At 36.1% G+C, this 25,401-nt stretch overlaps 1 protein-coding gene and 1 pseudogene across 2 annotated transcripts in view; both read left to right on the forward strand.

The window, feature by feature from the left end:
* Positions 1-25,401, forward strand: part of DIAPH3 (diaphanous related formin 3) — a 430,201-nt gene that overhangs the window by 256,345 nt on the left and 148,455 nt on the right. For both annotated transcript variants that reach the window (XM_036228908.1, XM_036228909.1), the window contains exons 21-22: positions 4,820-4,949; positions 20,547-20,671. In XM_036228908.1, coding sequence (XP_036084801.1) covers positions 4,820-4,949; positions 20,547-20,671 — 255 coding nt within the window. The remainder of the gene's footprint in view (positions 1-4,819; positions 4,950-20,546; positions 20,672-25,401) is intronic.
* LOC118609712 lies at positions 2,711-2,827 on the forward strand (annotated as a pseudogene).

Here is a 25,401-nt window from a genome sequence, read left to right on the forward strand (position 1 = left end):
TGCTACATACTTAGATTATAGGACGTAATGGGAGGAGAGTTACTAATTTAACATTTCTAAGACATTAGTTTAATTATTCAAAGAGCAAAGGGTCTTTAAATTGTGAAGATCACCAAGAAAATTTTATTTTAGGAATTTTTTTCTTTGTGTGAAACAATGGAATATTCTTTAAATGTCATCCAAATTTGTGCTGAATGTCTTAAAAATATTTCCAAACCTTGCATTGTAGCTACAGAGAAGTTCTACTCTAGACTGACAACTAGGCTGTGATTTATTACAGGATCTGCTGTTAACATTATTTTGTCTGGAATGAACAGAGTGGTTGAAGAAACTCCATCCATCTTTTTGTTTATTTGACGTCTATGCCACATTAAATTTACCTTAAAGAAACAATATATAAATAAGAAATTCTACTTAACAGTGATGATTACTCATCAGGAAGATAAATCTCTTGACAATAATGCAAGAGGACTCCTGTCGAGCAATGTCTGTTAAGTTTAAATAAAGCATGGTTTTTAAACTTAAGTGAATTTCTAAAGCAAATATTTTAGCTTCATTTTCTTTACTAAAGTTAGCATTGCAGAACGTACTCAGCTTGTTCTCTCTTCAGTAGATATTACTGTCTCCTAAGCTTTACCTCTTTCGAATCAATCACTGATTATGTTCGATATGAGAAATTAATAGAAACAGAATGTACCCTTTTTATTGTTAATGTTTACCAAAAAAGTGAAAAGATAGCAAGTAGATAGAGACTTTGACAAATTTACAGTTCTTGTGCTTTCATGCTGTTTTTTGTTTGTTTGTTTGTTTGTTTGTTTGTTTGTTTAAGAGATTTGAGGAAGGAGGATGGTAATAGAGTAATTGAGTCAGGAGGAATACCTTGGCAGAATTATGCAACTTTTCCTGAGAATGTTACATCCTAAATAAAGAACGTCTACCTGGAAGTTAGAGCCACACAGTAGTTCGTAAATGAGGCACCATGCATTGTCAATAAATGGCCTCTATCTGTGTTTCTCCTCTGAACTTCTTTATTATTTGGCTTAATTTCAGATATATTTATATGGAAATTTGAGGAATATTTTTTAGTGTCACAGTTGTTAAATACAGATTTTGGAAGAATGAGAGAATTCTGCTTCCATTTATTATTCAGTGAATATACTTTTTAATAGTAAACTATTACCAATATGCTACTTTCCAGTCAATTGATGTTTACAATAATTCCACAAATTAGTGCTTAGCTTTATGATTGTCTCTGGATACCCAAACAGGTGTTTGACCTGCATACTTAACATTTATTAAACTGGTAGATACTATATAAACTATAATATTTCCAAAATTCTAAATCTAAATTCTTTTGAATAAAGATCAAGATTGATCTAGTGAGTTGTTGTCGCATCATAGAGATGTCTTGATATATTAATTCTAGTAGTCACTGACTGTTTAGCTACATCACAAATAGCACTGGAAGGCTTTTTCCAAGCTTTACTAATTATAGAGGTAGATAGCGCTTGTCTTAATCAACATTTTTACAACTGTGTGTCTAGTTTCTCTGTGAAAGGAGACTGGTAAGGAAGGGTATAAACTGGTGTAACAGGATCTGAGTGTCCACCGAGGGAGGATTCCCCAGGTAGATATTTCCATAAAGGGGGGTGGGGTTGGGACTAAGAGAGCTTCACTATTAGGATGCTTCAAAAAAAAAACAAAACAAAAAGCTTTTATGCTGACTCTTGATTGTACAAGAGAAAACTATTACATTTTTGAAAGTCTGTACCTTTTAATCTCACCTTATCCATTTAAGATGGTAGTATGAATGCAATTATATAGTGGAAAGGTTAACTTTTATAAATTGAATTAACATTCTCAACATATGTAAAAACAAACTCATAGAAAGATTCTAACTGACCCAAGCATGCAACAAAAGAACTTCTCAACTGAGATTATAACTAGGTTCTTCACTTACATTCTAGTGTTTTTTTTTTCTATTAGATTTTGCTACATCTACTAAGTCTACTGTATGCATACTTAATTTTTTGGATTAGAAAATGAATTTAGAATTCTCTTACTTCGTTTAGTTCATATTCTTATTTCATCTGTGTAAAAACTGTGGTTTGGTAACTTGCCCAAGGCTGTGGAACTAGTTAAGGACATGCTTTAACATTACTAGGTCAACCACACATGTTATTGGTAATTAATCTAGCTAGTAATCAAGTCATTTTTTGACATATAAGCTTTCAAAACACTCATCTGGATGTTGTGATCTGTTTTTTTTTTGAAAGGCATCAAATAATGGATTAAATGTTGATACTAGTTTTAAAGTGCCCAGGAACCTTTTTTTTTTTCTTTTTTAAAATTATAGTTGGCATACAATAGTATGTTAGTTTGGGGTATATGGTATAGTAATTGACAGTGGTTTGTGTGTCGAATAGGGCAATGTGGCATTTGAACCTATTCCATGAGTAATCATGTGAAAGTCAGGCTATGTGGAAGGGTAGATGTATGTTCCAGAAATGTGAAAGTTTTTGCATTAACATATAGTGGTGTGTGTTAATACTTATAACAGTGCACAATCGTTCCCATTCTATTATATATTAACTGTTACTTGATATTTTTCTGATAGTGATATAATATTTAGTGATTTAGAATTTATAAAAATATTGCATATGGAGATACATATTTACATCCACACACCTATTTTAAAATGGGAAATTGAGTCTACGGCCATGCTTTCCTGAACAACCCCGATCCCATCTGATCTCAAACTAAGCAGGGTTGAGCCTGGTTAGTACTTGGATGGGAGGCCACCTAGGAACACCAGGTGCTGTAGGCTTAAAAAAAATGAAAAATAAGGGATTGTAAGCTGACAAGGTCCTCGCAATCTGTGAGGTCAACCAAGGGGTTTTTTAAATTTTAATTAATAATAATTAAAATAAAATGGGAAATTATTGGAAAGGCAATGAGTAAATAAGGCTGTGCCCAGTATAGGTAGCCCAAGAATTTCCTTCTCTAACTTAAAGTGAATAAAGAGTGTTTTTCCCCATTTTGGATACTAACAGCCCTGAGTGATTACTTAGTTGTAGGGAACATTGCCAGATTACATATCCATCCTACATTCACACGCAACACCCCTTACCGCCAGCAACTGCACAAAACCTAAGCTAACGCCCTACTCGTTGCTTAGATTTTCGCTTAACCACCTCTCCCTTCTGATTGCATTCCTTTTCAGATGAGGACGGGTCCACCCTTGTCTTCCTTTTATTCTATATACCTGTTCGGGTTTATTTGATCTACCTTTTAGCTTTGGGAGCTAACAGCTTACAAACTGGTGGTCTCAGACCAGTTTACTCCTCAAAGTTCCAGCCCGCTACCCCAGGATTCTCAACAGTTTTTTCCATAGTTTAACATTTTATCACCCCAATGGATAGAAAGTTGTTCTCGGGGAGCAAACGTATCTAATCTTAACTTGTTTTTGTGCAAAACACAGATACACATACAATGCGTGAACAAATATATGGTATATTTATGATTTTAAAATTCCATAGGTATAAATGATTAGGGAAAAAAAAATGCCTTAGAAAGCTCCTTAGCTGGCAATAATGAAAAAAAAAAAAGGTTGAGAAACACTGTGCTTCACCTGTATACGTCTACGGCCTTTATGGACATTTCCACTCGAATGTTACTTAAAAACTTCGAACTACGCTTGTTCAGAACTGAAATGATTATCTTCACCGCCCGCCCCACCCGAGTCTGTTCCTCGTCCGTTCCTCGTCCTTTCTGTCCTGTCTCGGTTAGTGGCATCACCAGGGTTTCTGTGCCTTCTCTGTCACGTTGGCTCCATTCCCGAAGCATCAGCTCAGCTCAGGCTGTCACCTTTCCCTGCCTGGATCATTTGCTACAGCTTTTTAAATTACCCTTCCTGCTTCTGTTATCCACAGCTCATCTTTTATCCACATCGCCCTACAGGGCACTTTCTGAAACGTATGCCTGCTCGTCTCTCATCTGTTTAAAAACTCCCAATTCTTAGGGCTCAGAATCCTATTTCCATGGCATAGCCCGCCTTTCCTTTTATTTTCTTGTCTTTTCCTGTCTTTCCAGATTTATGTCTTTCTACTCGACCTACTTGTCCTCCCCATCAAAAACTTCTATTTTGGAGTCATTCAGACTCCTCAAATGTACCCCTTTCCTTCCTCATCTGTGGCCTTCTCCAAATGCTCCTGGATCTGCCCATGACACTGAGCTTTTGAATTTTTTCCTCCCCTTTCCTAACACCGTGCAACTTCCTGTCTACCAGTGTTCAGTTCAGATGTCATGTCCTCCTACATGTACTTCGTGATTATTTTTACTGTGCTGTTTGTCACACCAGGGTAAATACATATTATGCTTTTGTTTTTCACTAAACAGCTTCTTGAGGCTAGACTATATCTCCAGCTCCAGCAGTATCTAGTTGGCATTCTATAAGCATATGCCAAATGAAAAAATGAGCAAATGTTCAGGGTTATTTTAAGTACTACTATTGTATGGACTTTCAGATTATTCCGTTTTTGTAGATATTTAGCATGTTTTCCCATAAAATGTTTCATACTACATTGGATTAAACTTATTTCTTCTTTTTAATTAATATTAATGACTTTTACCAAACAACAATACATAAAGAATAGCTTTTCAAATATTGAAATATTCGCTTTTCCAAAATAGAGTTAACTAATTTTACAATTCATTTATTCTTATCTACCAAAAAACAGTATTAAACATTATTTAAATAGGCAGATTATCAAAATATGATGTTTGACTCTGTTTTTTTTCTCCCTCTCATTCTTTTTAGCTAAAGGACACAAAATCTGCAGATCAGAAAACAACACTACTTCATTTTCTGGTGGAAATATGTGAAGAAAAGTACCCCGACATCCTGAATTTTGTGGATGATTTGGAACATTTGGACAAAGCTAGTAAAGGTTTGTGCTTTGATAGAAAACATTTCCCTGCTGTGGTTCTCTGGTTCTTAAAGACAGAAAATAATGCCTTTCATTTGAATGCGCTTGCTACTCTGGCAGTGTTTTCATACTGAATATGTCATCTTAAAAATAGAAAGTTGTAGCATGCTTGTTTTATCAGTTGCCATTATTGGAGCTGTGAGTTTAATTTGATTAGAAAATGAGGCCCTGTATCAAAAATACATTGTTTTGCATTTTAAACCTTGTGAATACCTGTCAGCCCCACCTCTGCTGCTGAGCCTGCTCCACTGTTGGCCATCGCAGTGCTCCCTTGATTCAGTGTCATTCACACGTACTTGGGGACTAGTATGTATCTGGAATAAGTAATAGTAATCAGTGTCCCCCGTCTGCCTGAGTCTTAAATCTCCCTCCACCCACCTTCCAGGTGAAGCCATCTTTCTTTGTCCTAGTAGACACCAGACTACCCCAGATTCCATCACTTCTTCCTGATATCCAATTTCTAACCTGCTTCTAAGAGGTTATAAAAGAAGAGGTTATAAAAGGTCATCGATAGGATAGGACTTGGTTAAAATATGATGTAAATGCAGGTTTTGACCACCTGAAGAGTCTACTTTTCATTTGACTGATGTTATGGATAAAGAAAAAGAAAAAAAAACTTAATTGGCTCCAAACAACCAATTTATGACTACATATTTGGATAAATCTATACAAATGCATAGGTATACACTTTGGAAGATAACTCATTGGACTTTCTGTATTTTTCATGTGTGTTGACCACTGGTCACTGGCAATATCAAATTGTTTTGTAATCTGTTTATTTCATTCTTATAACTGGAATTTGTCAACTTGAAGGATACTTTTTTTCATATTATAGTGAATATTCTTTTAAAAAATCACTTTTATCATTCTCTACCCCCTTTAAATTGTTTTTTCTTCTATAAATTGGGGATTCGTAGTGCTTTATCTGCACAATGGCATGCGATTGGATGAGATGTTCTTTGACACTTTCTCCTGAGTTGTAGGTTTCTTTCAAGTGTTTATCTCATGCATCCTGTGGAGGAGGGGGAGTTTGGAAATATTAGTCTGGATTTTTAAGACCAAAACTAAACTTTTTATTTTACTTTTCACTCCTATCTCTTACTGGATCTAAGGATATTGAATTACTTTGCCTTTGTGCTACCTAAAAATGTCCTTGATATAAGAAGATTGTGTGTGTGTAAGTGAAATTTAAAAATGGAAATAATCTAATTATTTTTGTATATTAAATAATGTGAAATAGAGCCAAAGGGCCCAGGGAGGAGAGGAACATTAAAAATAACTCAATGATACTCAAAATAACTTTTAAGTGAGCAGTTCTTTAACTTAGGGAAGGCAACTTTCCTAAAATGAGATTTTTCTGAAATTTTGGACTAGGAATAAATGGGATGAAAAAGAATTGAAAATGGGCATTCTTGATGAATGTTAAACTTAATGAATAACAGAGTGGTAGATGAAAAAAGTGGAGCAAAATACCTTTAATTCTTGCTAAAACCTAGTCGAGTGGTTAATAGTTTATATCGACATTAGGTTTTAGCAAGAATTAAAGCAGTGTGAACGTTTTCTGCTAATAACAGTTTGCATTTCTGATCACGTCACCATCTTTCCTACCAGTTCTAAAACCAAACAGGAAGCCTGAGCATGCTTCTCTTTCAGACGCATTTTTAATTATAGAACTTATTTTTCAGCAGTTTTTGCTCATAAATTAAGTTTTTAAAATACCATTTATCTTGATTCATTCGATTGCACTTAAAATTCTGTTAAATATCCTGATATTTAACTTTCAGGAGGGCTTGCAGAGTTGTAACTTGGTTATTAGATTCTTCTGTTTGTTTTCTCTCTTGGTGTTTCTGTGGGCAGTCTGGGGCCTTGGGGGTTTTTTCGTTTCCATCTGTTACAGCAGAGGCAGCATATGTGTATCGGTCAGCAGATACCGTTAATGTGTTTCACAGGGAGCAGCCAACTTCATATTTGAAATAGAGTAGCCATGACTGAAATAATGTTTTATGTGTAAGTGATGGTCGAGCATGATTTCGTTTTGTGTTCATATTACCTTATTAATGAATGAAACTTTAGAGGAATAAATGTAATGTTTTAGATGAAATAAGTCTGTCTGCTTTGGAGAATTTCAGTGCTCTTATATATCATCTTTTAAAAGTTTCCAGATTTGAAATCTCCTCAGTGAGTTATCACATGAATTAAAAAGTACCTTTGTTTTTGAGACATAACAAATCCTGGCCATTAGGTACTTCTGGATCAGCAGGGGGAATTTTCATTACAACTAATGAGCTTACCCGTATGACAATTTTCAAAAATCTACTTCGTTAGGGCTGCTTCTTTTCTAAGAGATAATGGCTTACAGCTTTTCTGTTGTATTTCAGTGGAAATATTTTCGGTCATTATTGTATTTCTGTATGCCATTGTAATATTTCTTCTCTTTCCGGACTTCTAAGGGTTGAATGCATCTTTCCCTTATCTATACAATGGAAATGAATGAACTCTAATCTACGAAACTCTTACTGATTATTTCGTATAACATGATTCAGTATTAAATTGGTGGAATGGTATTTTATTAATGAACAGGAACTATGGTAAAACTGTGGGGTTTTGGGGTGTATTAAAACCAAGGTAAGTTTACAGTGTCACCCTGTTCAGCTCTGCGTTTTTAGGGTTATCATAGCTCTAAAATATATTTCCATTCTCCCCTAGATAGTCACTCTGAGAAAGGCCATTGTTTCCCCGCCTGTACCTTATTCATTCATTCATTCATTCATTCATTCACTTAACAAGTGTATGTTGTATGATTATCCCGTGTCAGGAAACAGTTCTTGTCTTGCTCCTGGTCCAAGGTTTAGTTTCTATATCTTAGTGCCACTCAGGCCACCCCACCCATATCTGGTTTCTGTCTCAACTGACTCCTCCCTCTTACTCTCCACATACTTTACTTCTCCCGTGCAACCTCTTAAGTTTAGCTGTTATTAGCCTAATGCTGAGTCCTTCTGTTTTTCCCTCTGTATGGCTTTTCCTGGGGTGCTCTCTTCAGTTCCCAAGGGCTTAAATAGCATCATAACGTTAATGACTTGCAAATTTACATCCCAGACTGTCCTCCTAAGCTCTACACATGTATATCCAACAGTTGACTTGCCATTTCCAGCTACATCTCAATGTAGGTCGCAATATGCCATAAAACACGGCTCTTTATTCCTACTCTAGTTCTTAGTATACTTAGCCTCTCCTCTTCAAGATTTATTTACTCACGAAAATCCTTGTTTCTCTGCTTCCATCTATTTCTTTATCTCATTTGCCCTGTCTCTTTATAGCCTTCAGCACTTCAACTGAGAGCCGTGTGGTAGATTCTAAGTTAAATCTATGGACAGTGGCAGATGCCGCCTAGAATGCTGTCTAGTTCTTTCCTTCATTAAGAAAAGTAAGTGCCACCTCCCCTTTGGTGCTTTTTTCCTGGTCCTTCCCGGGGACCTCACCTAAATGTCCGTGTATTCCACTCTTTCCTTAAGGATAAATGCATCGATTTTCCAGAAAATCTTAGAACACTATTTAAGAACTGTTCTAGACTAGAGACTATTCCTGGCACTGCTGGGAATGTAATTAGCTTCTATAGGAAGGCCAATATTCAGTGTGTTAGTAGAGGGGATTCGATGATAGCCCAGTTCTGACTCTGTCATCTGTTTTTTGTTTCTACTTTTTTAGCTTTCAGGAGCATTCTTTTCTATCTCACATTTGATTTTTTTTTCCTCTCCATTTTATAGACCTCTTTGCTTTTAAGACTTTATTTGTTTGCTTTTAGCTAGTAATTTTGTGGTCTGACCCAAATATTTGTCTACTCAAATACATCTCCTGGTTTCCAATTCCTCGTGACTTTCCAACATTTTATGATAAATGCCTTACTAAGTACAAAATGTTTATCTTTTATTCACCTACTGTGAACACTTAGAACACTTAATTTCCAGGTGGCTGCCACCTGGAAACTGCATCGTGTTTGAAAATTTCAAATTCATCTGCTATAACAAGCAGAAAGCATTTTCAAAGGCTTCCATTTACCTCCGTATAGTGTAGGCTTCCAAAAATGCCAATTAAAATGATTTGTGAGATTGATAGATATTCTTTGCATATTCACTACTATTAATTTAAGTGCATTTTGTATTTTAAATGTATATTGTTGATACATAAAAATATTTATTATACAAAAGAATTAACTAACATTGTTAGTTGGAACGATTATGTCATGAAGGTTACAGGTTGGGACCTCATAATTTTGTGAGATAAACAGTTCATTTCATGTTCGAAATCAATTGTAATATATTAAAGTTTTTGAAAATATGCATTAGTGTACATTTCTGCCAATACAATAAAGTAATTTGACAGGACACATTGTTATTAGTGTGGGGCATTTCTATCGAAATAATTTTAAGAAGACAACCATGTAGGATATTGTTTTAATTAAAATATCCATGAAGAGCATAAAAATATATGGTGTTTGGGACTGAATTTTGTCCCTATATGTAGAAAGCCTAACCCCATGACTCAGAACGTCACTGTATTTGGAGACGGGGCTTTTAGAGGGAATTAAGTTAGAAAATGAGTCCTTTAGGGTCCTATTTCAACCTGATTAGTCACCTTATCAGAAGAGGAAATCTAGGTTCAGGGACACCAGCGATGTACACTCACAGAAGACATACTATGTGAAACTCAGCAAGAAGATGACCATGTGCAAGCCAAGGAGAGAGGCTTCAGAACAAACCAAACCTACTAACCCCTTGATCTTGGACTCTAGAACTGTGAGAAAATGGCTTTGTGTTGGTTAAGCCACCCAGTCTGGGGTAATCTGTGATGGCAACCCTACCAAACTAATACGCTACCTTGTCTTGCTTAGAGTTTTTGCCTATAGAATAGTGTAGCCTAGACTGAATGACTTTTTTCACTTTATCAGATCAGTTAAAGAAAGTCATAGCCTTGTTGTGTTGAATGTTCAGTCACTAGCAATCAATTAAAGACTATCAGAGGTTCTTCTACAAACCATGAATTATCACATCTTTTAAATAATTACAAGTATGCGTCAATTCCTTTTTTGAATAGACATGACATATAAATTAGTACATGAATAAGGAAACACTGAGGCATTCTAAATAAATATATTCATGAATATTTACATTTAATTTCAGGGTTAGATCTATGGCATCTCCTAAATTTTATTTTAGAATGTATTCATTTACACTGGAATGCATTACGTTTGGTGGGTTTTTTTTTTTTTTGTCTTTTTTTCTTTATCCCTATGTAGATTTATTTACCATTTATTCCTGTTTTGCTACCCTAATGGTTGTATTTTATTATAAGCAAGTAGCCGATAAAGACTAGCAACGCTGAATTATCTGTTGACACTTTTCCAAAGGGAAGAAATAGATTGAAGGTTTTGCCTTTTTTTTTTCTTTTTTCATTTTCCTGTGGAAATAGTGTAAACATTGCATGTCTCCTGGCTGCGTGGCATTGGTTCTCCAGGTGGATGGTTGAGCGACGAGCTGTGTCTGTAAAGCTCATCGATGAGATTCCTATGGAGTTAGGTCTCAATGATCTAATTTGATGATCTGTAGCCATCTAATAGCTACACTTAGGACTCACGAAATAAATTTAATATTATAAGTCAAATATAAGGAAAGGTAAATTTATTTTTTTAAGAATGTAATTCACATATAGATTTGCATGTACTTAATAAAAGGGCAGTATTTGTAAAATTTTTACATTTGAAAGTTACCGCTTTGAGCATAAAAAGGTATGATGAAATATGAGTGGGCTATTCACAAGATAATTCCAGGATTTCTGAAAACGATTCACAGCACTCTGCGAGTATGGTGTGTGTGCTGGTAAGGAGCCACAAGGTCCAAGTGGTCTGATGAGCAGCATTTTGTTTTAAATCCTGCCAGGTTATTCTCAGGGATTATTTATGTAGAGTCAGCATCAGAAGTTTAAATGGGAGACTTCCATGCAGTACTTTATACTGCAAACATAAACTGTTTTGGAAAGCATCAGTGTGGACTGTAGAAAGACGACAGCCAAAATCCCTAGAAAGATAAAGGATTCTGTAGTCTGACATTGAAGAACGCTGGGCATAGAGGAACTACTTGCAGCTAAAGATTATTTTTTTAGACACCGAGCTAGGAACATTTCCTGAGTCGGCTGCTGCTTGGGCTGATAGATGATGATGAAGAAGAAAACCACATTGGGAAGACCTCTATATCTTTTTGGAGGTTAGCAGACGGAAAGTGGCATCAATACAGCATTAATCTTCTCGAGAAGCTAACGGTTTACAGTGTTTGCAGATTTTTGGCTGGCTACAGATTTGAAATAGCTACTTGAACAGTTCTATCAGTGTCACCTGTGAGCCATAGCTAACCTCAAGGAACAGGACAGGATCCACAGCGACAGCCAGGGTCTCGGAGCTCTCTTAGACTTCTGGTTCTAATGAGGTATTTAGTACACCTCAGTTTTGCAACGTAAAGTGGACAATTACAAGCAGGGTAGATGAGAACATTCTGAAGGATGGCTTAACATAGCAAATCTGTGTACTCTAAAGAAACCTCAGTGGATTGACCAAACACATTTATGGCCATCTGCTGCATCCCATTGTTCGCAAGGTTGACATGGAACTGAATGGGTGAAGAAGCATGCATTTGATCCAATGCTGCAGGTAGAGTTGCCACCTCTTCCCCAAAACCAGACTACGTTTATGCAGCTTGCAAAATCTTGTATTAGTAGGCATATTAGTTTTTAGGGCTGCCGTAACTAATTACTACACACTAGGTCCCTTTTTAATTTATTCTCTCAACTGTTCAGCAATATGGAAGTCTGAAATCAAGGCGTCAGTAGGATTGGTTCCTTCTGGACGCTCTCAGGGAGAAGCATCCATCCCTCCCTCTTAGGTTCTAGTGGCTGCCAGCAATCCTTGACGTTTTTCTGCCTCCGTTTCCATATTGCCTCCTCTGTGTCCTCACTTCGCTTTATAAGGACACCAGTCATTTGATTTAGGGTCCACCCTAAACCCAGGGTGATTTCACCTTGAGGTTCCCTAACCCTTTCCCTCTGCAAAGATCCTATTTCCAAGCAAGTCATGTTCTGAAGTTCTGGGTAGATGTGAATTTCGGGGAGGGGGGGGCACTATTTAACCCACTACAGTCATCGTTGTCATCACTCCCGTAACTGATGGAGGTAAACCCATCATTTTTGAGAATGATGAAATGATTAAGGAAAGTTACACTGATATATGTAGAAAACATCATCATGCTATGAAATGTTTTAATGTTTAAGGGTTGTTGGTGGTGAGCTTGTAAAATACCCTTTTCTTATATCATCAAAGCAAATACTAAAGCAGTTAGAACCAAAATGTATCTATTTCCCTCTGAATTAAAGGAATTTTTATTAACAGGCAGTGACAGTTACAATTACTCCAGTAATTATTTTAGCGGGCCAAGTAAAAATGCGATCCAGTTAGATTGTAGAGGCGTTGTCTTCTGGGAAAGGCTGTTTTCACTCCGAAAATAGATAACTGGGGTTCAAACCCCAGATCTGCCCGTTGGTAGAGGTATAACCTTGGATGAGGTCCTTATCCTCTCTGGGTCTTTATTTCTTACCTTTAAAATGGGAGTAATTGCAGTATTGAATTTAGAGGTTTATAGTGAGGATTAAATAGGTTAATATGAGTAAATACTTATAAAGCTTAGAGAGCACCTAGTAAGCACTGTGTAATATTCTTAACATTTGTCATGGTGGTTGTCGCTGTTATTTTTCAGTGATTATTACCTGTTGACACACATCTCTCTCTGGTGTCATTAATGTTGCAGGTAAACATGAGTCTGAGTAATATATTATTATGGAAATTATATAGACTCAAAAGTTATTTGAATAGATTCCAACTGTTTCTTCATGAGACTTCATGCAAACTTTAGAATACAAGCCCAAGAACTTTGTAGATTTATGTTGTTGAAAACTTTTTTGTACTTTTCTAAAAATTAGAGAATAATATTCATATAGGAAATTGGATAAATCATAAATGCACAGCTCAGTGAATTTTTACCAATTGGACCCACCAGCACAGCAAATGAAATTCGGAAAATAGATTCTATTTTCCTTCGTGTGCTTCAGCCTGACACTATTTTCATTTCATATTTTGAACTTCGATATAAGATTTCTTTTGAAAAAGGGTTTCTACTACTAAACAATCTTTAAAAACAACTAATCTCCAGCAACTCTTCAACAACTTGGAGGTGTTTTTGTTTTGTTTTGTTTTAATGGAGGCGTTTGCATGTTATTTAAAAAACAAATTCATCAGTGAGAATTATTAAGGAATGCCATATAGGAATATGAAATAACACTTAAGATAATCGAGGTAGCCATTGGAAGGCTTTTGAGCAGAAGAGTGACGTCTGACTTGCGTTTTCAAGAAAAATGAGAAGAAAAATGGCAGAAGCAGGTGAAACCACTCGGAAGCTGTAGTAATCCCGGGGAGAGGTAATGTTGGTTTGAACCAGGAGGAGGCCTCAAGGGTGGTGGGAAAGATGGAGACACCCAATCTACTAGAAGATAAGAGCAACAGGATTTCCTCTGTGATCCAGTGTGTGGGGTATGAGAGGAAGAGAGGAGTTGTAAAACTAGTCATCAACCAAGATGTGGGAGCCAACAAGGGGGAAGGTAAGAAGTTCCAGCGTGAAGACGTGAGTTTAAGATGCCTATGAAACGTCAAGGAAAGAAATCTAGTAGGCAGCTGGAGTTCAGGGGAAAAGATCTAAAGGGTAAAAAATCTTAAAGCTAAAAAGGATAAAAAAGATCTTGATAAAAGAAATGGAATTTTTCAGGTCCAGAGATGAACAGTCCAGGGCTGGTCAGGCTGCACGGTCTCCAGGAACCATATGTGAGAACTCAGCCCGTAATTTACAAGTCAGTCAGTCTACCCTCGATATTTACCACGAGACACGTCAAAACGCAGAAGCACCTCCCTCCTGCACACACGCACACAAAACCCTTACCCCGAAGGAACAAATTGGGCGTCGTCACAAATATCTCTCCTAGGGACATCTTCTGTTTATTATTTTTACCACAGTTTTGAACATCTTGTCTATAGAAAAGGAATTCTCAAATTTTATAGGTAAACATGATTTTTCTATTTAATAGGCTTCTCCCAGTGGTAGTATTTTCTCTCCTAAAAAGCTGTTTTGCCCTGACCACCCTCTTTGTAGCTGTGGAAGACAAGGCTGCTGCTCCCCACCCCCGCCCCCCAACCCAGCACGAGGGAAGCCGGTCAGCAGGGTGGCCGGCACCCTGCCCTTGGCTCTGCTCGTAGTTTCCTCTGCTCGCCTCCCCCCTTTCCGTCTTCCAGGTTCCATAGAAAATGGAGGCAGTTCTTTTGCAGTGTGATATTAAGAATAACAGCAAAACCCTCGCTGCATAGGTAAATTAATTGGGGAATGTAAATTATAATTTATCATTATGTGGGGTCCATCAGTGATCAGAACAATGGGAAGAAGAGCTGAGCAGAGAAAGGTAAGACAGGATAAATGGCTACTCGCTTAGCATTGCTTCTTCCAATTTACCTTTTCCTGTGGTGAACTAAGCTTCAATTTATTTTGAGTTTCTCCCTTTTTTCCATTTTGTCTCAGTTTTGAACGTTTTCAGAATAATAATGGGTTTTATAATGGTATTCTAGAAGTTAGATTTTGTTACAGGCCTACTTAATGTTAAGAATTTTTTAATTCTACTGAGGTTTTTGTCCATCCAATTTATTATTTCGAACTTGTATTTGTAAAATATTCTTAGAATCTTATTACTGTCTAAGAAAAATTATTTCATTGGGAGCCTGAAATGTTATAGCCTCTAGTTTTTCTTACAAAGCAATTGAGTCTATGAGTATAGGAAGGTTAATTTAGGTTGAATGTTTGTATTGTTTTATGGTAATAAGTTGTTTGAGCATTCTTCGAAGAAATGAATTTCCCTGGAATGTATCATTGATACTTAAGAGATTTGAATGTGACATTTTAGTAAGCTTGTTAGAAAATAATGACCAACAACTCTAGGAGATATTCACAGTTATTATTTAATTACAAGGGTTTCTTAAATGTGCATAGTAATCTCTACTTTCTTATTTGAAATCTTAACCTGGTAAATTATAGAAGCCATCGTAATACAGAAAGCCTATATTCATGATTGCTTAAATATTTATAGTTGTGATTTTTAACTTTTATTCAAAGCTTCTTTAACATCTCTAGTGTATAATTATCATAATGACAAGGCATTTGGAGACAAGTCTGTGTCTTAGAATGTAAGGTTTTAGATATCTAATCCATTGTATTTTCGCATTTCATTTTTAATGATTTTATTTTGAGGGGTTAACATTAATTCCAGAACCCACTTCTTCAGCAAACATTTGAGCGTCTGTGCTTGTGCAATGTAACTGAAAATGTGAAGATGGGTAAAATATGGTGTCTTCCCTTAAAGAATCCCCAGTCAATTGGGAAAGACACATAAAAAAGATAAAAGTAATAGAGTGTAGTAATCTCACAGATGAGATAATTATCAAGTACAGTGGTTTGGGAGGGCACCTCACCAAGGCGATGGCTGGAGTATTTACACTTTTTAGAAAGCATGAATGGGAATGACTCAGGCGGAGCGGGCAAGGCCGATATTTCCAGCATCAGGTACAGAATGGATGAAGAGGGATGAGGGCAGGGAAAGCGCAAGCCTGATGTCGTCGTTTCGGACGTAACTGTGGCCGAACATGAAGTGGAGCCCAGCCAGGCTGTGGGCGGAGCTCAGCTGTCGTCCTGTAAGCAGTTCACCGCTGCTCTTAAGCAGGGAAGGGGCATCTTTAAAGTGATGTTTGTGTGGACATTTCCATGTGCGGTGTGGAGAAGGCACTGGAGGAAAGCAGGAGAAGTCCAGAGAGAGCGGAGCGAAGTGTTCCAGGTGGCTTGAACAGCGTCCAAGCAAGCAGGAAATTAGACGCTATTTGTCAAGTAAACTATGAGGGACATCGTGATTGTTGAGGCCTGAGGGTTGCAGGAGAGACGAGGGTCTAGACTAGCAGGTTCGTATCACAGGAAACAGAATTCATGGTTCTGCTGCCACCAAGGTGTGCAGATTACAGACGGGCAGGTGGTCGTGGGCAGAGACACGTGATGTCTGAGCCGACAGAGATATTCCATCTGACTAAAAAATAACTGAGCTACATGCAAAAGTTGAAAATGCCTTAAAATTATCTAGTCAACTCTGTTCGATGATGACATGTTTTGTTACTTCTAAATAATGAAAAGAACAAAAAAAAATAAGATTGATTGCTTGGTCAGGAAATGGATAAAGTTGAAAGATAAAAAATACATGCATTGGTCACATACAGACACTCCAGTAAATTAACACCTCTTGGAGGGTGTAGTTTAAACCCTTTGTTGTAGTTCTAACATAAAAAGAATACAGTCACTGACCTCAAGAACTCGACACAGGTGAAGTGTGGTAAAATTATGTTTATTTATATTCAAAAATATATAAAGGAGCTATCTGTAGAAATATAATTGCTGAAAAAATGCATCAAGAAAATTCTTAAATGCTCTTTTGTTTTACCCAAACATTGGATTATATTCTATTAGCCTAGAATTTGCACATGCTTTTCTCTCTTCCAAGTGTGAATTGGTCTTTATTTAAAAACCATCAATGCAAAGTCGATTGTACTTAAATCCTATTAGCCATAATATACAGATAATGTATTGAGAGACTGCCAATGAAGCATAAGTCATGGCTTGGGTTGGGGTTCCATCTGTAGAGTAATCACAGAACCATTTTCTAAGACACTTTGCCTGATCTTTATGATGTCAACCTTAAATGTTTGAATACACCCCCAAACATTTCTAATATTTCATTTCTGAAATTAGCCACTTTCTTCTTAGCCTGATGCGCATGACACTATTTCTGGCATTATGATGATGAAGGTGATGATGATGATTTTCTTTACGTTTTGTTTGATTCTAACATTCTTTACTCATTCAGTCGTTAAGCTCCTCATTTATTACCAAATTCTAAGAACAAATAAGACCTCATAGTACTCTCCATTTCTAAAAAAATTCTTCACCCCGTATTATAGCATTAGATCTTTTATGAATTATCTGTGAGTTTAAAATATGAGGTGAGGTCCATCCCGTTTCACTGATGTGGAAATCAAGCTATTGGGACATTGCTTCAAGTCATGATGGTTGGATGTAGTAACTGACCCACTGGCTGCCTAGGAGTTGGAAAAGGCTCAAAGGATCAGCCACCATGCCTTTCATCTGAGCCTTAAGCTCTTCCTCCATCCCACTGAGAAGCACTCGCTCACTGGGGTGGTTCTGTGTTCCATTCCAAGCAGCTGGCCTCCTCTGAGGGCAGTGCAGGATGCTAGATTGCTCTGAGAATGACCAGAATCCAAAATGTACTCCTCTCACACCTCCTCACAGGTACTGAAGTTCTGGACACACATTTCTGTGTCCACGTGGTATAGTAAACAGTGTGTATTTCCTGGTTTCTGACATAGAACTCCTAAAACCTTTGAAGAAGCTTAAACAATAGTGTGCTTTGTATGCTAGTGAGAGGACGCCACTATGGATGGGGGAGGAGGGGTGAGGAATCCTAGGTAGTGTCAGGACGGGTTGGGGGCTAGTCGTGAGAGCTGCCAACCTTGCGATTAGAGGGTGAGAGCTCTCGGTCCACCTTCTGACCTCCAGGAAAGGGGAGCAGGTGGAGATTACGCTGAATCAATCATGTCTTTGTTAGGCAGCTTTAGTAAGAACCCTGAAGCTACCCAGCTAAGGGAGCTTGTCTTTGTGAGTGCGTTGACGTCCAGCAGGGCGTTGATGTCTGGCAGGGCGGTGTACCTGGAGAGGGCATGAAAGCCCTGTGCCTCCTGTCCCCTACCCCCTGGCTGTCTTCCATATGCCTATTCCTGAGTTGTATTCTCTATACGAAAACTGTCATAGTGAGTATAGTACTTCCCTGAGTTCTATTGAATCATTCTACAAATTGTGGAAAATAAGACGGAGGGGGCATGGGAACCTCAGGATCGATAGCCAGTTTGTCAGAAGGATGGGTGGTCGTTGGGACTTGTGACTGTTGTATGAATGAGGGCAGTTTCATGGGACTAAGTTCTTAAACGTGGGGTGTTTGTGCTAACTTCCCGTACTGTCCGAATTGAGTTGGAATTGGAAGACACTCAGTTGGTGTTGGAGAATTGGAAGGTGTTAGAATGATATATTATGTCATATTTTATGTCAGAAAAAAACAATGCAGCTACGTTCCCTCTCGACGTTTGCCATGTGCTTTTTGTTACAAGGGAGCCCGCCGGGTTTTCATTTGTCCTTTCTCTAGGTCTTTCTCAGATTTAACTTGTGTGCATAATAAAATGGTATCGGCATTCTAACTCACATTTAAAGTACGTGGTTTTAGTCAGTGGTATGTTACCACATTAATTGTTCGTTTAAGAAAACAAAGTAGCATATCTGTCTGTTTACCCATCCACTGAGAATGCTTGCTTTAGCCACATGCGGATTACTTGGTATTACACTAGGCAAGAATATACCAAAAAAAAAAGTTATGTGAAAACCATATCTGTTGTTACAGACAGACAGGTAGATAGGTGTTGTAAAAATAAAATGTCTGTAATTAATAATTTCTGTGTAGCTAAATGGTTTAAAAAATAAAGTCTGGAATTAAACTGCCTGAGTTCAAATTCTGGCTTCACCACCTTTTAATTGTTTGACTTTTACTTCAACCACTCAACTCTAGTTTCGTCATCCGTAAAACGGGGATAATGATAATATCTCTTTCATAATGTTCTTGTGAGGATTTAAAAAATCAATTAATATGGATCACTTAAGACAGTACCTGCCATACATATATATGCACTCAGTAAATTTCAGCAGCTGTTACTATTATTATTATAACTTCCTATGACCATTACACGCTCTGTTATGCTACAAATGCACTTTTTTGAACCTGATTCATAGCATCAAGTGTTTGTATGGCTTATATATTCTTCTAAGCACATATTTACTGATAGCAAGATATATTGGGGACATGAGTTAATTGAATTAACACACTAAATGCTGTCATTATAGAAACATTTATGAATTCTGTTCTCTGAGTTATTGTCTCAACGTTAAGGATCACAGAAAGGGGAAATATGAGTAGCAAAAATCTGTAGAGAAGCTATGTCTCAATTTAACTTCAGACTGGCTTCTCTATAGTGGGAGCCAAAGGTTAAAGTATTATCATTCTTTAGGTGCAAACAACTGTCATGTGGTTCTCTGAAGAGTTCATTCATTGGACTCATTAAACATTGTACCTGAGAATTAGCTTGCTAATTGTGTTTTCAACAAAAATATGTTAAGGTTTTCTTAACAGCTATAAATATGTTAGAATGGCAAATGTTACTTTGTGTGCAAGCAGTTTGAAAAATATATATTACTCCATGTTCTTTTGCAACATTTTCCCCCAACCTCCCTTTTATTCCATTCTACTGAACCAAGGTCGTAAACCATATATTTTTTTTTTTTTTCACACGGTCCCATTGGTTGGGCAATTAAGTTGTTTTCAAGAGTATTTACCTCCTTATGCCTGACTTACACCTCTTCCTCAGGAATAGGTTGAAGCCTGAAAATGGTAGAGTAACTAGAATTATTATATAATTGCAATTTTAATGTCATTTTGTTTATTTCGCAGTAGTGGGATGCAAAAGAAATTTTAGCTAAAATTTATTTGAACCTAAAGCAAATATTCAAAAATTTGGTTTGGGCTACTGTATCTTCTTTTGCTAATTCTTTCCCTAATATCATCTAAAATTGACTATGCAAAGCTATTAGGAAGCGATACCTAATGTCAGTCTCGCTGGGTGGCCAGTTCATTCCGATAGTGCCCTGCTTTACCATATCTTCCTTCATGTGTACTGTGAGAACAACTAAGTCAAAGAAGGAAAATCTTTATTAGACAAGGAAAACACAGGTTGTGCTCGGGGTACCAGTAAAGAAAGTTTGACATTTTCTCCACATGTTATTCACGTAGCCTGATGCCTTTTGTTTCATTGTAGATCAGGTTGGACCATTACACTTTGCCCATCTTTTTCATATACTTGCTGTTCCCTCTCAAAGAGATCACGATTTTGAAAAATGTTAAAATTAGATTAAACTGGGTTTAGTTTTAAAAACATGGTCTTTCTTTGCCTCTTTATCTGAATAGACTGATTATGTTGTATGATGTATAGAGGTCAAGAACTCTAGTTTTAAAAAATCGTTTCTTAAATGTGGTTCGTTCATGTAAGCACTTTCTAAATTTCATCTAATGTCTTAAAGACAATAAATTTCTTTTATTCCTGGATTTAAGAATGGAAAGGTTTAAAAAAACTTAGTGAAATTTACTTTTTCTTTATTATAGTGAATATTTTTTTATTGTAAGGTTTTTCACAAATGTTTTCTTTGGACAGTGTTTTACCTTTTATATATTATAATTTTGTCCTTTCAAGGCATTTAATATACTCTCTTTTAGTCTCTGTAGAGACGCTGGAAAAGAACTTGAAGCAGATGGGCAGGCAGCTTCAACAGCTTGAGAAGGACTTGGAAACCTTTCCCCATCCTGAGGATTTGCACGATAAGTTTGTGACAAAGATGTCCATATCCTTTTGATATCTAAATAACTTAAGTTACTTGTCAACCGGAATTACAAATTATTTAACATTTTAAGTACATTTGCACAACCAGAGATCATTCCGTAGGGCTAAATTGTAAGCTAAACCTCTGCCTTCTTGCAGGAAAATTTATCAAAGTGCTTATCTATCACGAATAATAACAGAAGTGTATTCCATTGATTGCAATTTTTTCTCCTTTCTATCAACTTGGATAATATTTTCTCTCATCTTTTCCCTTCCACTTGCCCTATTTCCTCCTGCAGTTTATAGTAAATTGAAAAGACGAAAACTCAATTTGAGGAAGCTTGAGCCTAAAGTCATAATGTGATTTAGGTATTTTGAAATGTTTCAGGAAGCAGATAAAGATTTTATAAACTGGCGTGATGAATCAGCTTAATTTCAAGGGTTGGTATATATTAAAAATTAACTCATGTTCCAAAAACTTTACTATTTTATTTAGAAATACTACACAGTTCCAAAATCAAAATGAGTTTGTCACTATCACTACTTGTGTAGGTATTCTCCAGACCTAAAATAAAATTGACAGATATATGTGTGCGAATATATATATGCACATACATATGCATATATAAAATTAATAGCGTTAGACTTATGTTCTGCTTAATTTAAGGTTTCTTTTGAATTCAATTATCTTTGGTTTTGCCAACTTTGTGGCTAAATCTCTAATGAGTAATTGAAGTAATAAACTTTATTTCCTGAAACTAATGTCGAGTTGCTTTGCAAACCATTCTGTGGAATTAGAGACTGATATCTTTTGTGTAACCATAAAGTATTACCACTGTGCATTATTAAAATCCCATATGGACTTCAGAATTCTACATGAAAGGATAACCTGCTTTCAAAATGAGCTCTGATAGACACTCTTCATGTTTTATTTTAAACCGAGTTACTTGAAATAAAACAACCACATTTCCTCTTTCTATCACTTTTCCCCTGAGATTAGGCAAATCACAAAATTATTATTTGGCTTGTCATAGATTTTATTGTATATGCTTTCAGCTTAATTGTGAATTAGTTCAATTTTAGCTTTCTTTACTGTGCCATTTGGGAAATATCATAAAAATGCGCTCCAGCAATAATCAATTCAGGCTAATGTGTTTGTTTCCTTTTGTATCTTTCCTCCTCATCCAGTTTCTTCCTTTATGAAGTGGGGTGCCGTTTTCTCTGCAGTGGAGATGGTTGTTTTTTTTGTGTTTTTTTTGTTTTTTAACTAAAAATGAAGTCCGTATTCATCAAAGGTATATTTTCGCATCACCTCATTTGGCAAAGTATGCTTTTTAAAACTAAATTCTTGTAGAGTTCTATTAGTTTTACCATTCTTAGCTTTTTTTTCCCTCATTTTATCATGTTAATATATTCATATTTGACAGTTTATTTTAATCATTAAGTACCGTTAATTGAAGTGCTTATTATTATTCCCTACAGATAGAAAGCATCTTAGAAAAGGTGTTGCTTGCATATAGTTTCTGGTAATATATTGCGAGTATTCTAATTATAAAGGTCAGGTTTCTGGAACATATAACCTAAGATAAATTCCTGAGCTTAGAGTAAAGGTTGTAAAGTCCTCAGCAGACAATCTTAGGACCTATCAATACTTGTTTTCATATGACACAAGAAACTGAATGATGCTAGCTTCTTGAAAGGTATACAGCTCATAAAAAGCATCTAACAGGAAATCAGAAACAGAAAAGATGATGCTTTGTTGGAAACAATTTTTCATTTTGAGTACAATTAGGCTCCATGGACATGAAAGCTACTACATCCTGTCACTAAATATCACAACCTAGAAGCCTCTAATGAACTGATTAGCATTCATGTATCTCTTGGAAGTCAGATATATGAACAGTTGGTGCACTTTGCTATTGACAAAGCTTATGATCATAAATATTCTTTGCTGAGATTAGATTGCACTCATTTGCTTTTCCTCTTAGACATACCAGTTTCAAAGTAATTAAATTCATTCATTGCAAAGCTTTGTTTACTTTAATTAGGACTGACAACAAGTCAGATCTTGAATATTAAATGCATTTATACCAATCTTATTAAAATGGCAAATTGTGAGCTTCTTAGATCTTAGAAAATGGAAGAATTTGGAAACTAAAATGCACAATGAATAAAAAAGTGTTTAAAGTTTGGATTATTAACATTCAAACTTTAAGTTTTAGAGCTTATTAGTTGAAGCACATATCTAATGTTTGGTTCATCAACCAATTCTGAAAGAATATATGTATTATCCAAGTTGTTAAAGGTGCACTTTTACAAGTAGATATTTAGTGTAAACAATTATAACTTAGTGAACTATTAAATAATATGTTAATCGAATTGACTTAAATCATGATACAATTTTGTTACAATATGCAATGTCACTAATAGCGATCAACTATTATATATTGTATTTTTCCCCCATTACACACTCTTTCTTTACATACACTTCTTAATGTTAAAATATGTAAATTCAGGACATCCTTTAAAATGTATGCACAAGTACTTCATAAATACCACATTGACTTTTAATAATAACTATGTTACTTTCCAATTGCTGCAACTGGTCAGAAATATAATTAGAGTTGAATACTGCCACTGTAAATACTTGCTTGAAAAATGTGTACCACAAATTTGAGGCAGGATCATTAATACTGTTTTATGTAGACTATTATATGTGAAATGTACATATAGACTTATTAAATTCTTAACAATGATAAGAAAATGCCAGGATTTTTGTCATTTAGTGCTTGTTCCTTTATTTTGACCTTTAAATTCTGGAATATTTCCTATTTTAAGAGAAAAAAATAAATAGATCGCAGAGCACTGCATGAGCCTTAATCTTTCTGTTTTCTTGTCTTCCTTCCCCCTCTCCCAAGTCTCTTAGGAAAAAAATCATTTTGCTAGACCTTTACATATTTTTGTCTTTATCTCATCTTATGTAACAAGTTACTTGACTCCTGTGTTGTAGTCTTTAAATTTCTTCATTGCAATCCTGCTTCATTTTCGTACTTTCAGTTTTATTCCACTGTATAGCGGTGTTTTAGTCCCTTCTGAAAGTACTACATCGACGCTAAAACTATCTCAATAAATTCCTAGATGGAAAGACTCAACATCTTATCTATAGTCCATGCTTCATGAAGTACAGCATTTTTTAGGTAAAGGATTTCAGTACATTTTTATTTAATTAAATTATGAGTAGGGCATAAAATAGAAGAGTGGGGCGGGCAAAATGTAAACTCGGATAATACATGGTCCATTTGCAGGAGTAGGAAGTTGGGCAACTGGGTGATTTGAAAGAGCAGCTTTTTATTATCTTGAGTTAGTCTCCTCTCTTCTCCCTTTCTTCTTTCTCTCTCGCCTGTCTTCCACTAACCTATTAACAATTTCTTAAGACTTGGGTTAAAATACCCCGCTCCTCATCGTCCACGAATCCTCAGATTTATATTGATCTTTTCCTTCCCTGAAGTCTTACCACGCTCACGGAGGTGGTTACACAGCTTGGTGCTCACTGCCGTTGCGCTGTCACGCCTCGGTTGTTTCACTGTCACCTTCTTAGCCTGTCACTGTATAACATCACAAAATCGTATTTTCTTCGGCACACTTATCACTGTCTGAATATCTCATTCATTTACTACTCTATATGTCATCCCACTGTAGAATGTATGTTTTATAAAAGCAAGATCTTTGCTTATCTTGTTATCTACTCTTTCCTCACATGCCTGGAAGAGGGGAATACAATGGACTTCAATAAATATTTATAGATTGGCTTGCTAGCTGGATCCTGACTACTTAAGATCTATAAAAGATAATAGACATGCATTACCGATTGAAGCTGATCCTTATCAGACGTGTTAATGGAAGTAATAGACATTTGGTGGGAGAAGTACAATAATGAGGCGAAGACAAGAGTAAATAGAGAATGTATTGGTGCTGGGTGGTTTGGGAATGAGCAATACTTGCTGAGTAGGAGTCGAATCCAAGATCTTAGGCTTGCCACTTAGTTGGCCAGCACGAGGTGCTGGTGATTCATCATGTGAGAACACAGATTGGGTTGTCAATGTACCTTTCAAATGGGAAGTTTACAGTGGTTCAAATAGAAACTCATGAGAAGTTGGCCTGATTCTGGGTAAAGGAATAAACAATAGATTTCACAAAACAGTAAGTAATTAGAAAAATATCAATATTTTTGTAATGAATTTTATCAAATGTTTGTTTTTGTGGGGAAGCTCACCTAGTTCTCTAAAGCTCTACAAATATAGGATGTTATGCTGGGGAAAAAAAATAAAACCTTTCTATTACTGAGATGGGCATTACTTCCATCTGTAGTTTAACAATTGGCATAAGAATGCCTATGTGTGATGACAATTTTTTATTTAAACATTTTACCGTTCCTTAATGAGCAACTCATAAATAATAATGTCTAGTCCTTCATTAATGTAACTCTTTATTCCATTCTATTAGATCGTCATTTTAAACTTCTGAGAATTTGGCTATTTCCAAAATTGTTTCAGTTTAATCACAATTTTACCATTCTTGTGGGTAATTCCAGTTATTCAAAGCTCTCCTTCATGTCGTTTGTGAGCAAAGTGTTTCATAGATAATTATAGGAAAATTAACTTACAAAGCTCTCTAGCTGTTAGAACAAGACCATGTAATTTCCATGGTTTTGGCTCTTGGTCTTTTCCATCTCATTTTTTAATAGACTTGTAC

The sequence above is a fragment of the Rousettus aegyptiacus genome, unplaced genomic scaffold (genome assembly GCF_014176215.1).
Source record: "Rousettus aegyptiacus isolate mRouAeg1 unplaced genomic scaffold, mRouAeg1.p scaffold_m13_p_11, whole genome shotgun sequence".
In the NCBI taxonomy this organism is placed as follows: domain Eukaryota; kingdom Metazoa; phylum Chordata; class Mammalia; order Chiroptera; family Pteropodidae; genus Rousettus; species Rousettus aegyptiacus.